This window comes from Larus michahellis, chromosome 12 (genome assembly GCF_964199755.1).
Source record: "Larus michahellis chromosome 12, bLarMic1.1, whole genome shotgun sequence".
Classification (NCBI taxonomy): Eukaryota; Metazoa; Chordata; class Aves; order Charadriiformes; family Laridae; genus Larus; species Larus michahellis.
In genome coordinates, this window is record NC_133907.1 from 10,103,147 (window position 1) to 10,118,759 (window position 15,613).

At 39.4% G+C, this 15,613-nt stretch overlaps 1 protein-coding gene across 3 annotated transcripts in view; it reads left to right on the forward strand.

Moving 5' to 3' along the window:
- Window positions 1-15,613, forward strand: part of PREX1 (phosphatidylinositol-3,4,5-trisphosphate dependent Rac exchange factor 1) — a 163,076-nt gene that overhangs the window by 118,655 nt on the left and 28,808 nt on the right. For all 3 annotated transcript variants that reach the window (XM_074605020.1, XM_074605021.1, XM_074605022.1), the window contains exons 14-17: window positions 1,802-1,877; window positions 4,253-4,325; window positions 5,686-5,828; window positions 11,915-12,007. In XM_074605020.1, coding sequence (XP_074461121.1) covers window positions 1,802-1,877; window positions 4,253-4,325; window positions 5,686-5,828; window positions 11,915-12,007 — 385 coding nt within the window. The remainder of the gene's footprint in view (window positions 1-1,801; window positions 1,878-4,252; window positions 4,326-5,685; window positions 5,829-11,914; window positions 12,008-15,613) is intronic.

Sequence of the window (15,613 nt, forward strand, 5' to 3'; positions counted from 1 at the left end):
GAAGGAAAAAACTGCCCAGAAGACTCCCACAGTTTTGTGCTGGGTTTAGCACATTACTGGAAGACAAGTCAAAAAATGTGTGTAAACACTATGAGGAAAGCTTTTGTTCTGAGGACACATATTTCTGGAAATGCTGTCATGTTTGGGGTTTTGGGGTTTTTTTTTCCAAGTTCTGAAAATCCTGCTTCCCTTTCTAATTTCTCACACCCTGATTCTGCAAATACACAGGCATTTCTGCTGCATTTATTTACAAAAGCCAGTCACAACATATTTGTATCTGTAGATGATTAGTAAAAGGAAAACATGAGTAGGATGAATTTTAGATTATGGCTTCATTTTAAGTTTTTAGAAAAAAGTAAATATCAAATGGTGTGGTGCTAATGAAAGAGATTGATTTGACAGAACTGAAGAATAAAGTCTTCTCTTGAGCTGCTGCATAGATACATCCGGACTGTAAAACAGTCACAGCGGCTGTGAAAGTTTCCTTCCACAGTCATGCCAGTGGACCTCAAGCTTGAAATAGAAGGACCACCTCCAAGGGTGAGAGAGGAATTAATTCTTCATAGCCATTCAGCATTTGGCCTCTCTACTGAGACTCTCAACGAGAGGGAGCCAATTAATGCAAATTAATTGTGGTAATGGCTTTTGTAATGTGGAACTAGGAACTGGATCAAGACCACCAAACTTATTTCACACGGGCCAGTAAACAGCCTTAAAATGGAAAGAGCTTTTCTTTCTCTCATGAGCTGGATAAAATCCAGTGACCTGGAGGTGAAAGGTGTTAGAGCCCAATGTCCTGAGCCACATAGTTCTCTTATATTTGTATCAAAATTCTTTAGAAGTATTTTATGAAAGACTAAAAACATCAATTATCTCCATGGCTCTGAGAAGAGGAATGGAAGAAAACTGCTAAATGCAGCAAGTTACAATAGGGTTTCTTTTCCTTATTTCAAGAACAGAGCTGCTCTCTACAAGGGCTGTGTGTGAGATGGTGCAAGTTGTGTTACAAGACCTAAATACAACACTTCTTTTTTTATTTACAATGGCTGAAATTATCTAATGCCATAAAAGAACACTGTGTACTCGATTTGTATCTGGCTGCTCTGTGAGATTTTGCTAAAGGAAGTAAAATCTGAACAGTTGCAGAGAATCAGGAAAACCTCTCCTGACAGAGTAGGTTAAAAGGTGCTTAATTCGGTGAGCATAAGAAAAAGGGGGCACAGAGGAAATATGTAGGGTCACTGTCTATGAGTACATTGATGGGTAAACACTAGAGAAGAACTATTTAAGATTATAGATGGGGCTGGCACTGAGCCAATAAATGTAAACTGGGCGTGAATGGATGGAAACTAGAAGATGACTTCCAGCCAGAAGAATATGATTTTCAGCAGGACTGATGGTAGCAATATTCTAAAGTGAGTTAAAGAAGCAGCTCAGTGTATCTGTGAAAAGAATGTCTTGGCTGCCTCCGGTAGGAGTATGGGCTCTCTGAAGGTGGCTTGAAACAATATCTAGAGAAATTTGAAATAACACTGCTCTGTATTGATCTGAAATATCTTCCTAATTCAAGTTGCTGGAAAAAGTTTAAAAACTAGTCCTTTCTTCTAGAGAAAAATGATATCTGCTTCCTATTCTTTGTCTTATTTATTTGTGGCTGAGAGTCTCTTTTTTTTTCCCCATCTATAATTCTTCTTTCCTCAACTTCATAATATCAGATCACAATAGAATATGTAGGTTTAGAGTGTAAAAGAAATGTTTACCTTTTTGTCTTGATTTTCACTGAATTCTCTTTCTTAATTAGAGACCGTGACTACCACCTAAAGACCTACAAATCAGTAATCCCTGCAAGTAAACTAGTGGATTGGCTTATTGCACAGGTAAGAAAATTTTAAGATATTGCTGTCTTTGACAAGTAGCTTAATTTTTCAGTTCCATTTAAAATTAAATAGGACACATTTATCCAGAGAACATAATTAAATGTATTATGATTCTTTGAACTTAAATTTTTATGCTTTCTGTTATTGTTCCTTTGGTGAAAACATTATTTGGCAGCATCAAGAGGAAGAAAGTCCTTTGTTAGCCTTGGGAGTGGTGAGCTGGCTGTTCTCGGGGATCTCTTCTATTTCTTGTGATTTTCTGAAGACATTTAAAGCAATGATGTTCTCATTTAATCTCGTATAGGTGTGGTACAATTTTATTGAAAAATGAATCTAGAGTTTTACACCAGCTACTACACCACAGTCTTTAGAAATTGTAGTTGCCCCACATTTACCTTGTAATTACACAGAAGACCCTGTAGCTTGGGAAATTAAAAAATCAGCTTTGAAAATCTAAAGCAACCTAAAGGGAGTGTGCCACGTAACTCACCATCATACAGTCAAATGCACATTCTGTTTTTGTCTTAAATGATGGTCTGATTCACAATCACATTAAGTCATCCACTGACAAAATAACATAAAGGGAGGGTAGTTTGAATGACAATCAGGCCTCTGACAACCAGGGATGTTGTCCTTCAGAAATGTTTCCTGCAATTGCATTTGGCATCCTCCTACATTAATAAGATTGATATAAGGTTTTTCTGTGCCAAATAACTGGATGAGAATGAGTAGTCAATTGTTTTCCTGTTAAGAGCACAGAGGAGAGCAAAGATATTAGTACTGAGGTTGTCATATCAGTTACATGTGATTTAATGGGGTCTTACTCATGGAAAGCTGAGGGGAAAAAAAGTCTGCTTTGGCCAAAGAAAAGAGATGTAATCAGGCTAATCTGGCCAATATAATAGTTAATCATAGAGCTGAAGGCAGTAGAAAGACTCAGATAGCAAGGTAAAACATCGGCTCTCAGCCTGGAAAAGGTAGCACATTTCCTTCCCCATTTTTCTTCATTCTGGTAGGTTAATCTGGCTGTTAGTTTGCCTGTTTACTGAACTTTACATTAAGATTGAACCAGAACGTACTAAAGTCAGATATGGAGAAACAGAAGACTCTGTAATTTATGTTGTGTATATGTGTGCATATGTACATGTATACAGATGCAAAGGTGAGGGAAATTTCTGCTGTGCTCAGTTAAAGGGGAACATTGTTAAACGTGTAAATCACTGTTTATGACTTAGATGAATTCCTGTTGGTGTGGCTAAATCAATCTTTGCTCATAGATCCTTACAAATAGTAATTTTTATGGGGGCTTGCTTGGAGTTTTCATACTAGATTGAGCCATTTTCTAGCAACCAGTCATACTTTGTCCATACTAGCTAACAAGAGATTTTAGTGGGAGCTAACGAACACTCAGCTTTTTGCAGAGTAGTGCATTTATTTAACTGCTCAAATATCTACCTTTCAGTTTCACTTTAGGCATCTGTCCTTGAAAATCTTGGGATGGTGTCTGATCTGATAACTACCCGTTACACAAAAATGCTAGGATATATTTATTTTGCTTTCTGACAATCAGCTTGCATCATGATTTTAGTTTAGAAATGGTGAACAAAAAAGTGCAGACTGGGAAGCAGGTAATCTTGCATCGAGTGACCAGTGTTAACAATATTTTTCTTCTGGGTAAGACCAATAGAGCCTGCTGATTTTTACTAGCACTATTTAGAACTTATGTGTCTGCTTATAAAGTACAACCAGCATGTTTTTAAACTTGTGTCTGCTAATTCGCAGCCATGTAGAGAAGACTAGGCATTTCTTGTATTTAACTGAATTGTAGGTGCAAAACTTAATGCTGCCATTTCAGGTAAACTTCCAAGTCACCTTTGGTACCTGTTTTGAAATACTACACTCAAGGCTTCAGGTAATGAGAAACTGAAGCCTTTGTTCTTAGGTCTGCTCTCTAAGAAAAGAATGCCACTGCAGTTTTAACCAGTCTGACCTTTGGAGTTCACATACACTGGGTTTACTCAGGTTTTTCTCTAAGAATGAGCTTTATCCTCGGTGGCTAATGGGTCCTGAAGTCTAACACTATGATTACAAATAAAAAAGTCTTTACATTGAGATAATATTATGTCCCTTTGTGGGTTAAACAGCTACTTTCCAGAATCCTGGTCTTTGTCCTCCCAGTTCCTGTAGGCGGCAAGAGATGCTATATATAGGAATGAATGGGGTTTGGGCAATGGGGTGGCTATTTTAATTTCTTGCTGTTGTTACCTGCAAAGAGCATCCTGCTAATTTCAAAGCCACAAGCTACGTGGTAGGGAAGGGGAATAATTTATCTTAGGAAGTCGTCTGAGATGTAATATTTATCCTCTTGTTTCTAGGGAGACTGTCAGACTCGGGAGGAAGCTGTCGCACTGGGTGTTGGACTCTGCAATAACGGCTTCATGCATCATGGTAATGCATCAATATTACTTCCCACAGCCAATTAAAGGAGCTCTTACTTCAGTCAAATTAGCTGGCTGTCTGAAAATCCCTTTTCTGTAGGCTGTGCCATACATGCTGACATGTATACAATTGCAGGCATGCCAGCAGGTCCTTCTATTTTAGAAGTCCTTGAGCTTCCACAAAATGTCTAAGCCTACTACCTTCCCAAGTGAATCCCCTTGCTAATAGTTACAATGAGCCCTGAAACAATTAGACGAGCTAGAAGGGGAATGTTTTTTCACTGCATCTCTTTCAGAGCCTTCAGACCAATCCATAGCCAAGTACTGTCCTGAAATATCACTGAGAAATGTCAGGTACAAAGTAAAATTGCCTAGTACTTGCCACTTGGACAACAAGGACACTCCTCAGTGCTGAATCTCTGAAGCTTCAACATCTGAAGTGCCAAATTGCCAAGTTAGACATCATCCATCCTCAATGATGCCACTGCTAAACTGGGAAAGTGAAAAAACCCACATCTGTATCGGTATCAAATAGCACATATAAAGTCCTAAGAGTTAAAACAGTTTGTCCAGGGAAACATCCAGTTTTAGTCATAAATAACATTTGCTCCCTATATTTTGAATAGTGTCTTTGAGAGCAGATTATTGTAAATAACTAATAGAGAATTTGCATAGTACTTGATAAGAATGTAAGAATAATTGTTTTCCTTTAAAGTATTTGATCTTTCTTGAGCCCGTGTAAACTTTGGACATTCATAGCATCCTTTGGCAAGGAGCTCCTTTGCATAAGTACATGTTGAATGAAGAAGTTGTTCCTCAGGTTTTGAAATTGTCACTTGCTGTTTTTATTTGAAGGTCCCATATTTGAAAACATGGTCAAGAACTTTGTCATGCCTTCCACAATTTTGTAGATCTCTCTTCCCTCTCAATTCCTTTTTAGGTTGAAAAGCCTTAGACTATTTAACCATCTCTTGCCTTTAGCCATCACTTACCTTTAAACAGCTATTTTACCCCTCTTTGCTCCTTTTATAGTTTTACCATATGAATTTTGACATAGGAATGGAGCATAAGGTAGTGAGTAGCATCTTTCTTCCAAGAGGATCTTCTGCGTTTTAGATGCATTTTACATGCCAGGGAGGTCAAACATCGTATCATCAGCTACTGTGCACTGTGAAGAAAAGTATATCCCTAAAATACAGTAGTAGTTTAAAAATATGGAATAAATAGGTGACTGACAGGGATGCATCTTGTCTTTGTTCTATAAAGACTGAGGAAATGTTTAGGATTTCCTTTAACTTTCTTTTTTGTTTCTCTCTTTCTTTCTTTCTTTGTGTAAATGCCTGTATATATTTCATATGTATTGTTTCCAGTCCTGGAGAAAAGTGAATTTAAGGATGAATCCTTATATTTCCGCTTTTATGCTGATGAGGAGATGGAAGGCACCAGTTCCAAGAACAAACAATTACGTAATGACTTCAAGCTTGTGGAAAACATCCTGGGAAAGAGTCTTCTGGTAAGAAATATGTTACTGTAAACCTTGATGTTTTCATGAAACTGGTATTGTTTTATACTAGAGGAGAATGAGAAGGAAAATTATAATAGAGTTGAAATGGGGAATTGCACCTGTAGCTAGGCTTTTCTTCACTGCATAAACACTAATTCTTGAGCTGCTTTGCTGTAGAGCTCCAACTTCTGTAGCTCTGACTTTTCTAGCTGGGCAGACCACAGAGCTTATTCTAGTAGCAGGGGAAGTCTGTAAGTTGCAGGGTCCCTGCTTTAGCACATGACCATCCTGCACTACCTGGGAGCTTTGGATTCTTGTGGTGGAGGAGGAAGTAATGGGTGCTGCTATCTTGGGAGAGATCTGCCATCAAGGTTAAACACAGTTTTAAGTTTTAAACACAGTTTAAACACCCTTATATGTGAGGTAGGTTCAGATGCGAGTTATTGCATCACGGATGCATCACAGATATTTCAGGACATCATTGTCTAAGTGATATGAATATGCCCTGCATTACTAGATTAAGTATCGTCTTTATTTTGTTTATGGAAACAATTTTCAAAAAAATACCGTTCTTTATGTTCACACTTTTGCAATGTTACTATTACCTCCAGATTCCCACCTCGCTAAATGCCATCACAGTCTTTACTGCACTGGGATTATTCTAACGCTGTTTGGATTTGGTAGTCGGATTGGTGCAAACTCTTTCTTCTGAGATCCTTGTTTAGTGCCAGTGGCTCCGGGCCCATCTTTTGCTGCATTTGAACACTGGCAGAATACAGGAGCAGGATAAAAACTTGGGTCAGAAACTACAAAAGCAGAATTGCTGGAAAAGATCCAGAGGTCTATTATATGGGAAAACTTCTGTGGTTCACACAAACTTCACTGTCCCACTGTTGTCTTGTCTCCCAGGAGACCAGTCTGTGTTTGTCTGAATGGCCAGAAGTAATATTTAAAGCACCATGGTCCCTTAAAATTATTCCTCTATGAGACTGGTGTGTCAGGTTAATATGATTATCCTCATGGAGAATTGTTGCATAAAGGGAAGCAGTTAAAAGGTGATACACTTTGTGGTGTTTTTTTATTGTGATTTGCAGCACTGAGAAATCAGTTTCTTGCAAATTGGTGGGAACTGCCACTGTTCAGGTATTTTTAATTTTCCACCTTATGAGGACAAGACAGTTTGAGGAAACAGATTGACTGGTATGTCTCTTCCACTTTTTTCTGTTGGTTGAAAGCACTTTTAAAATGCCAAAAATCAGTGGTAGTATATTAGCTGCGAAATGAGGGATTTAAAGTTCTTTGATTCAGTTTTCTATTAATGTAATAATTATTTATTAGTATTCACTAAAGAGACAGAACAAACAAGCAAACCTTGCACATGGACTATTTACTAGTGATTAATCATAATCTCTAATTGGTTCTTCCAGTCACTCCATAATTTGGTAACTGAAATATTTGCAATAGGAATATTTTTAATAATGCTATTATTGTCATTCTGAAATGCATCAGTCAGCCTCTGTCAAAATACAGTCCCATCTCAAAAAGTAAACAATCTGAAATGAACAACACACGCTGAGTAAGAAATTTCCTACTTAGAGGGCACAGATTTTTGTCAAATGAGTAGCAGTCATGCTAAAGTTATGAGTTGCTCTCATTTTCACAAATAAATTAGCAGTCCCTTGAATGCCTGTGAAGAACCCACAAATAGTACAGTAAATGCATGACACTTATCCACAAAAAAATTTGGGCCTGACTTCTGTTTTATTCTGTGTTTAGCAATTATGAGCAGCTGGGATCCTGAGGGCTTGCTGTCTGTGGAACATCACTACTGGCCTCTTTACACTCCTGATAGGGCATTGATCCTTCCCATCCCACTATAAGAAGTTTAGTGGAATTTCCTCAGCACTGGCTTTTGAAACATGCTTTTCTATTGCCATGAAAGCCTATCTGTTTAATGGAGAGCTTCCCCCACCCCCTTCATCTAAGTTTGCTCTATCACTAGAGAGCTTGCCCTTGAAAACAGAAAACAGAAGTTTTGGCAAATATATCATTAGAAATGCCGAGGAAAAAAGTGCTTTCAGTCTGAAAAAATGCATTTCAAACACAATTTAATACTCATTTATTTGTGCAATAGTTTCTCATTGAAGGACATAAATCTTGATAAACTGAAAAAATATACAACATTCTTTGCATAGTTGAAGAGAATTTGGATTTTGGATTGACTCCAAGCATTGTGACTTGGTTATTGCAATGTGCGTTTAACTTGTAATCAGCACCTCTACTTGTTAGCCCAAGCCAACCTCAACACAAATAAAGCTAGTAAATTGGAGCTGAGTGTCAGAGAAGGACAGTTGCCTGTAGGGATGGGCCTCCATCAAAGTTGCCTAAGAAGCTTCATGCACACACAATGCTAGAGACCCCATAAGACTCTAGTGTATTACTTACCTGACCTCAAAAGAAAAGCATTTCCAGTGATTTCTAAAGATGGTGCTTCTGTACATTTTATGTAGCATTTCTCAAAACTGCCGTGCTGCATTGGAGATCTGGACTGCAAGTCTACACCTCATCAACTTTCCAGACCTGTGATATTTCTTACATTCCTCCGGGGTATCCCATATTTCTTGTTCTCAGTAGTGTGTTGCAGTAGTTGCAGGAGGGAGTAGTTGCCATGTACCACTGGAGTTCATAGCCAGGGCTGTGGCGGCGTGTCCTGGAATTCAACTCATGCAGGCGCCTGAGTAGTGTAGCATAGTCAACGACAGCCAATGGTTTGAGGACAGAAGTCAGGGCTACCTGGGGTTTAATCTAACTTCTCACATGAACTCACTGTGTGGCCTGAGCAAGACCTTAAGTCACTCTATGCCTCAGTTTGCCATTTGAAAATTAGGATGCTAAATTAATCTACCCACAGGGCTTTGCTACTGCTGTTACATCTAGAATGAGCTTTGAAAATCAAAGTGTCCATATAATTCAGCACTTCAGATATCAAGTTTTTAGATAATAGGTAGAATTATCATTTGAGTTCATGTCGTCTCTGTTTTAAACCAGCTAATCCAATAAACATAGCGTCGACTTTAAAATTCTTATAAAACTATTAAGCACATTTCTCCTATTCTAACTATGTATAAAAAAAATAGTAATTTGTATTACTCAAAGCCATACTTAGTCCTTATTAAAACTTTTGGAATCTTTAATCATTCCAGGATAATAATTTTTGTGTGTTTTGCTAATACAAAATGACCTAATTCTGCAAAATTTCAGTAGAGAGTGCAAAAAAGAGATTTCCCTTTGTTCTTCATTATACTAGTGTACCACGGCAGCTTGAGAATTAAATCATTGATTTAAAACACCCCTGGGAAGAGAGCCACTAATAAGCGCCCATCCTCTAGGGATTTCTGATCTCCCAAGGAGACAGGCTGGCAAGTCAGTAACAAGAGGCGTCCATCATCCAGGTGTTTGTGGCCAGATAAGGCCTTTGAGTGGATTCATGTACTAAAAATTACAATGAACTCTGAAGTGAAAAACATCCTTTCAGCTGTAAATCTTTCACTGTTCAGAATGAACAGTTCCATTTCAGTGCCCAATTTCAAAGCTCACAAAGCAGAAGAAACTTTGAGTCATTTTGTGTATATTAAGCCTATTCTTCTAATGTGGCAAAACATACCTTTAAAGATAATAGCAGTAGGGCTGGCTTAGATTCTGGAGCTTCTCATTGGAAAGAAATTTTGTCTTTTCAAATTTTGTTTTAGTGCCCCAGAGCTTTGGACTTTTGAAAGGCTGGGGAGACTGGACTGGGAGATGAGGTGGCAGGAAAATAGCTCTCTTCAAAGGAATGCAGCTGAAGCCTCATCAGTTTTGTGAAGCATTCAGGCTTGACGTTATCTGATAAGCCACTGCTCCTTAAGAAATCCTTAACCAAGCCAGACTCTTCACATGTGTCCAACAGAAAAGAGTTTATGCTGGAGAGCTGTAGGGAAGGCTGCGAGAGAAGGATGTGCATCCTGGGCCATAGTTAGGAAATGGTGGTTGATCTGCCTGTCCTGCGTCTTCCGCTGCTGATGTCTGCAGGAGTTTAGGCTGAGAGTTTCTGCTTCTGCATGAACAGTAGGAGCAGCCTGCGGAGGCTGCCTGGAGTGAAATGGATCCAGTTTCTTCACCTCCTTCTGTGGGAGAATCTTAGTACCCAACCCAAGGCCCTTCGCATGTATGCAGTTTGAGGGATCTGCAAGTGTGGTGGGTAAACCGGACAGTAAACCCTGTGCATTAAAGTCACGCTCTCATGACATTAGTGTGGTGCAGTGCTGAAAGCTACCCCATAGCTGAGCATCAAGCTACTTCACATCTCTGTCGCCTTCTTCTGGAAATCTGTCGAATCTCCCTTCATAGACACTGAGCGTCCCTATGCCACAAGCATTTTCTGACTCCGTAATCCTCCTTGTACAGGAATGTGCAGAAATGAAGAGGTACCACAAGGGCATCATACCCACAAGCCAAAAATGCTTCACAAATGTAACAGATACAGGTGTAATAGACCATACTTTGCATGGCTTTTCTTCTGCCCACTCTCCTCCTCCCCCATCTCTGCCAAAATTCTCTTTGAATGTATTCTGACAACATTTGCCCTCTGATTTTGATTAAACATGCTTATTTCTCCTATGGTCTCATTTTTTAACATGGTTGTCTTTCAAGATTAAACAGCTGCTGCCTTATGTTCAAAAAAACTGATTGGATTTCAGGGGCACAGAAGTAATTCTTGTAGATGGCAAGTTAGTTAATTGCTTTGGACTCCTTAGGGATGAATGGTGTTCAGCTGTGGAATTGCAAGGTATTACTACTTTATATTAAAGGATGAATCATAGCTTTCTCCAAGCATTACGATTTGAATATTATCCTTAGTCTACCTTTTCATAAGAGACTGTCCCCAGTACAGGAGCATCAGTATACAGAATGGAAGATTTCTTTCTTTATAACTTGGTGATAAATTCCTAATGTTGATGCATTTGTGATTTCTTAAAAGTATTTTGGTGCTTTGCTTTCAAACAATACATTTTTGAAGTACTAATGAACAGAGAAAGGTAGGTTATTAAAAATGATAGCATATAAAAGATCGTCATGCCTAGTAATGGTAACTGTACCCAAGAGATCTTGTAAGTTTGTGTATCTGCTGGCTTCTTAAGTTTGGCAAATCAAAGTCTCCAAATTTTTAAATATCTTTTCACATATGCTTTCAAAATCCAACAGAAGAAACTGAACAGTCCCTTCAAATTTAAAATGAGGTTTGGATGGGGAAGCTATCCTAGAAATTTTCTATTTAATCCCAAATGTGAAGTGATAAAAGTACACGTTATGTTGGGATGAAACTCATTACACTTGGAACACTAAAAATCTAACCAGTGATATGCCCAATCTTCTAAGATGTCCTTTTATTAAACATGCATAAATAGCATTGCTTCTGAAAGTATTTTGTTAGAAATAGGCACGAATGGCAAACTTGCTTTTCAGTCTTTTTACTTTCCTTTCCATCATTTAATCTGAACATCATCTGATGAAGGTTTTTTCCCTGCAGATCTATTATGTCATGCATTATTTTAACGTGTTTGTATGGCTCCTGCAGGAAAGGTTTATTCTATTCCTTTAATTTTTTTCTAAGGTGAATTCCTGTAAAAGGACAACACTTATAGGCTGATGATGTTGGCTTCAGTACAAAAAGGACAGTATTTTAAAATAGTGCAGGAATCATCAGAATCAAGGAAGTAACTCAGTAGTTTTTTTCTCCAGTCTTTTTTTCCCATGCTAGATTATAGATAGCTTTATTTTTCCTTTAAACTCAATTCTAGTTTATCAGATGGTTCATAACTCTCTGGAAATTCTGCTTTACTATAATAAGGGCTCAATGTAAAAATAACTAGATTAAATTTTATGGTTTATGTTATGTAGGAGATCAGACCAAATGACCTAATAGTCCCTTTCAGCCTTAAGATCTACAAGTCTATGTCAATCATGGCTTGCAATGAAAAGTCCGATTTCACATCTCCATCCTTCAGCTTTTCAGCTACCTCCATATTTATGAAGCATTACTTTGTGCTCTTTTTAAGATCTTACCGGAAGAGGATGACTACGGATTTGACATGGAAGAAAAGAACAAAGCAATCGTGGTGAAGTCAGTTCGACGAGGGTCTTCTGCAGAGGTATGACCTGACACTCATAAATATTTTGATTTTGATGTCTAAGAATATTTCAATGCTTTGAAAAGTACAAAACTTTTTTGGTCTGTTTCATTTTAAAGGCAGCTAATAGAAAATTGGGTATCTTCTACAATTCCTGTGGTAATAAACTGTTTCCGTAAATTGCTAAGTGTTTTGACATCTTTGGGTGACTTGCTGCATATATTTGATAAGTGATAGGACAACCGCAGCATCTCTGTGTGATGATAGCGTACCTCAGGTTCATTAGCAACTTAAATTTGAGGAGGGAGGGAAAGTAACATTGTTTCAGGATAGCAAAGATGTTGAATCAGAAACATGTTTATTTGAGTGAAAGCTATACTTGTAGCTTTGTATTTTTTCCTTAAGAAGCATGCACTCATTTCTCTCCCTGGTATTTTTTAAGAGCTCTATAGAATGTATTTGCTTTGTTTTTTTGAGGCACATAGATGGCCCAAATATCATAGGATCTGAGTATTCCACAATCATTTGTTTATCCATACAAAACCCTTGAGTGGATAACACAGTGTGATCCTCCATTTACTGAAATAAGGCACAGGCAGATTTAAAGTCTATTTTTTAAAAGCCTTTTAGCACCTATGAAGATAAGAGACAACTAAATGACTTGTCCAGGGTTTCATAGTAAATTGTGGCAGCACACAGGCAGTACTTTAATGTCCACACTCATTTGTTGGTCACTGCTGTAGGCAACAGATAACTCCTGGATGACTCGCCCAGTGCAAACAGCTGAAATGAACAGACTAAAATTAGCAAGTTGAGAAAGTCAAATGGGAAGGAATTTTGAAAAGAATTTTAATATTAGAATTAAATTATTTCAGTATTCCTGATTCTTGTTTGTTTTATGGTCACCAAAGTAACCAATCCTATGCTCTACCTCATGCTCAAAATCAACATAGATTAGCCAAAAATTTTATTAATCTAAACCTCTGCTGTAAACCGTTGCCTGACAGATAATCCTTTTGCCCTTTCTTTGGCTGGATGCCTGTGGAATATCCTGCAAATCTGTTGTGTTTTAAGACAACAGAAGCACACAATTTTCTAAGGAATCTTTTTCTTGATCTTCCAAGACAAACTATCTATGACCATGACCCTGTCTTTTCAACCTTGTCTTAAAATATTGCTCCAGAAAAGAACTAAATCTGCATTTCTCTGAACCAGAGGGCTGGCAACTCATTCTGGAAAAACCTGCATTAATGCATCTCATTACATTCTTGGACTTTTTTAATTGCTTTGTGATATTAGAAAGATATCCAGTGTGTAGTTCTGTGTGGCTCAGCAGCTGTAGGCTGTTTAGAGACCCTATGCCTGCTGTCACTCTCTTTAGGGACAAAAATTAAGACATGCAGCTTTGCTTCACAGTGCATTGCATTCATTAGGCCTGTCAGACTCTAGGCCGGAATAATACTCCAGGTTCATCAATTAGTGGGAACAAATTTATTACTTGCATGGGTTTATTCAAGGTTAACACAATCTGTTTGAGTTTGGGATTGTGATCTCTTTTTCCTAGTATACCTGGAAAAAAATTGTCATGCACAGGTGGTGACAGCACACAGCATTGAACTTCATGCATGTGCAACAAGGGTCTTTGGGGTTTTTATTCAAGATCAGAGTTGCCAAATATTGTTCTTTCTATTAATAGTGTCTTTTTTTCTTCTCAAATTTTTTAAAATCTGTTTTGTGAGCTGTTAGATCTGCCTATGCCAGAAGCAGTTCCCGATCTGTGTTTAAAAGTTGTTAAGAAAAGAATTGTTGGAACATCAACAACAGACCTTTGACACAGTCCCCCGCAACATCCTTCTCTCTAGACTGGAGAGATATGGATTTGGTGGGTGGACTGTTCAGTGGATAAGGAGTTAGTTGGATGATCGCATCCAGAGGGTAGTGGTCAACGGCTCAATGTCCAGATGGCGATCAGTGACAAGTGGTGTTCCTCAGGGGACCAGTATTGGGACCAGTATGGTTCAATATCTTCATCAGTGACATAGACAGTGGCATCAAGTGCGTCCTCAGCAAGTTTGTGGATGACACCAAGCTGAGCGGTGCAGTTGACACACCTGAGGGATGGGATGCCATCCAAAGGGACCCGGACAGGCATGAGAAATGGGCCCGTGTGAACCTCATGAGGTTCTACAAGGCCAGGCGCAGGGTCCTGCACCTCGATCAGGGCACCCCGGCATGAATACAGGCTGGGGGATGAAGGTATTGAGAACAGCCCTGCTGAGAAGGACTTGGGGGTACTGGCAGATGAAAAGTTGGACATGAGCCGACAATGTGTGCTTGCAGCCCAGAAAGCCAACTGTATCCTGGGCTGCATCAAAAAAGTGTGGCCAGCAGGTCGAGGGAGGTGATTCTGCCCCTCTACTCTGCTCTTGTGAGACCCCACCTGGTGTACTGCATCCACCTCTGGAGTCCTCAGCACAGGAAAGACATGGACCCGTTGGATCCGGGTCCAGAGGAGGGCCACAAAAATGATCAGAGGGGTGGAGCAGCTCTGAGGTGCTGAGAGATTTGGGGTTGTTCAGTCTCCTGAGAGAGTTGAGGTTATTCAGCCTGGAAAAGAGAAGGTTCCAGGGAAACCATATTGCAGCCTTTCAGTACTTGAAGGGGGCCTACAGGAAAGATGGGAGCAAACTTTTTAGCAGGGCTTGTTGCGATAGAATGAGGGGTAATGGTTTTAAACTAAAAGATTTAGACTAGATAGAAGGAAGAAATTTTTTACAATGAGGGTGGTGAAACAGTGGCCCAGGTTGCCCAGAGAGGTGGTAGATGCCCCATCCCTGGAAACATTCAAGGCTGGGTTGGATGGGGCTCTGAGCAACCTGATGTAGTGGAAGATGTCCCTGCTCATGGCAGGGGGCTTGGACTAGATGACATTTAAAGGTCCCTTCCAACCCAAACTATGATCAAATTCCGGTACTGATAAGGTACTTGAGCTGCAGTTCAGGAACTCTTTGCCTGATGTGTGTGTTCAGCTTCTCGATTTTGGCCCATAGATAACATAGTGCCGTAGTGGGCACTACTCATGCACTTTTTCTCCTGATCCTGAATGATGAGCAGCTCTCAGCCCCGGACTCTCACCTGTGGGAATTGTCCCCTCAGGCAGCAGCTGCCTGTGACTGTTAACACTTGCTCAGCTCACCTAGACAGAGGGTCACAAAAATCCATATAACAGGGGTTGGTTGGACTGTGGCACATCCCATGCCTGTTCCAAGTTCACGTGTCTTCAGAAGGACATTCAGAAAGTCAGTGTCTCCTCAGTTTGTACTTCATCTTTCTTTTGAAGCCAGCTGACTTGCAGGTTAATTGTAGCCGGGCTTATTCCCACAAGTTTTAATCCTGGGTCTGGTTTATGAATGATACTCTGTCAGAAGGAAGCAACAGTGAAAAAAATTATCCTTTTGGGAGGTGTGGTTGCTGTCTTACTCTGAACAGCCACTGACGAGCAGATGTCTGGTGCTTGAACAGAGTGTGTTCAACAAGCAGCCAGCTGGCCAGTGGCCATGCAGATGAATAGCAAATAGCAAGCTGCTGGTGTTTGGGAAAAAACAGTGGCCCAGATCCAGACAATCG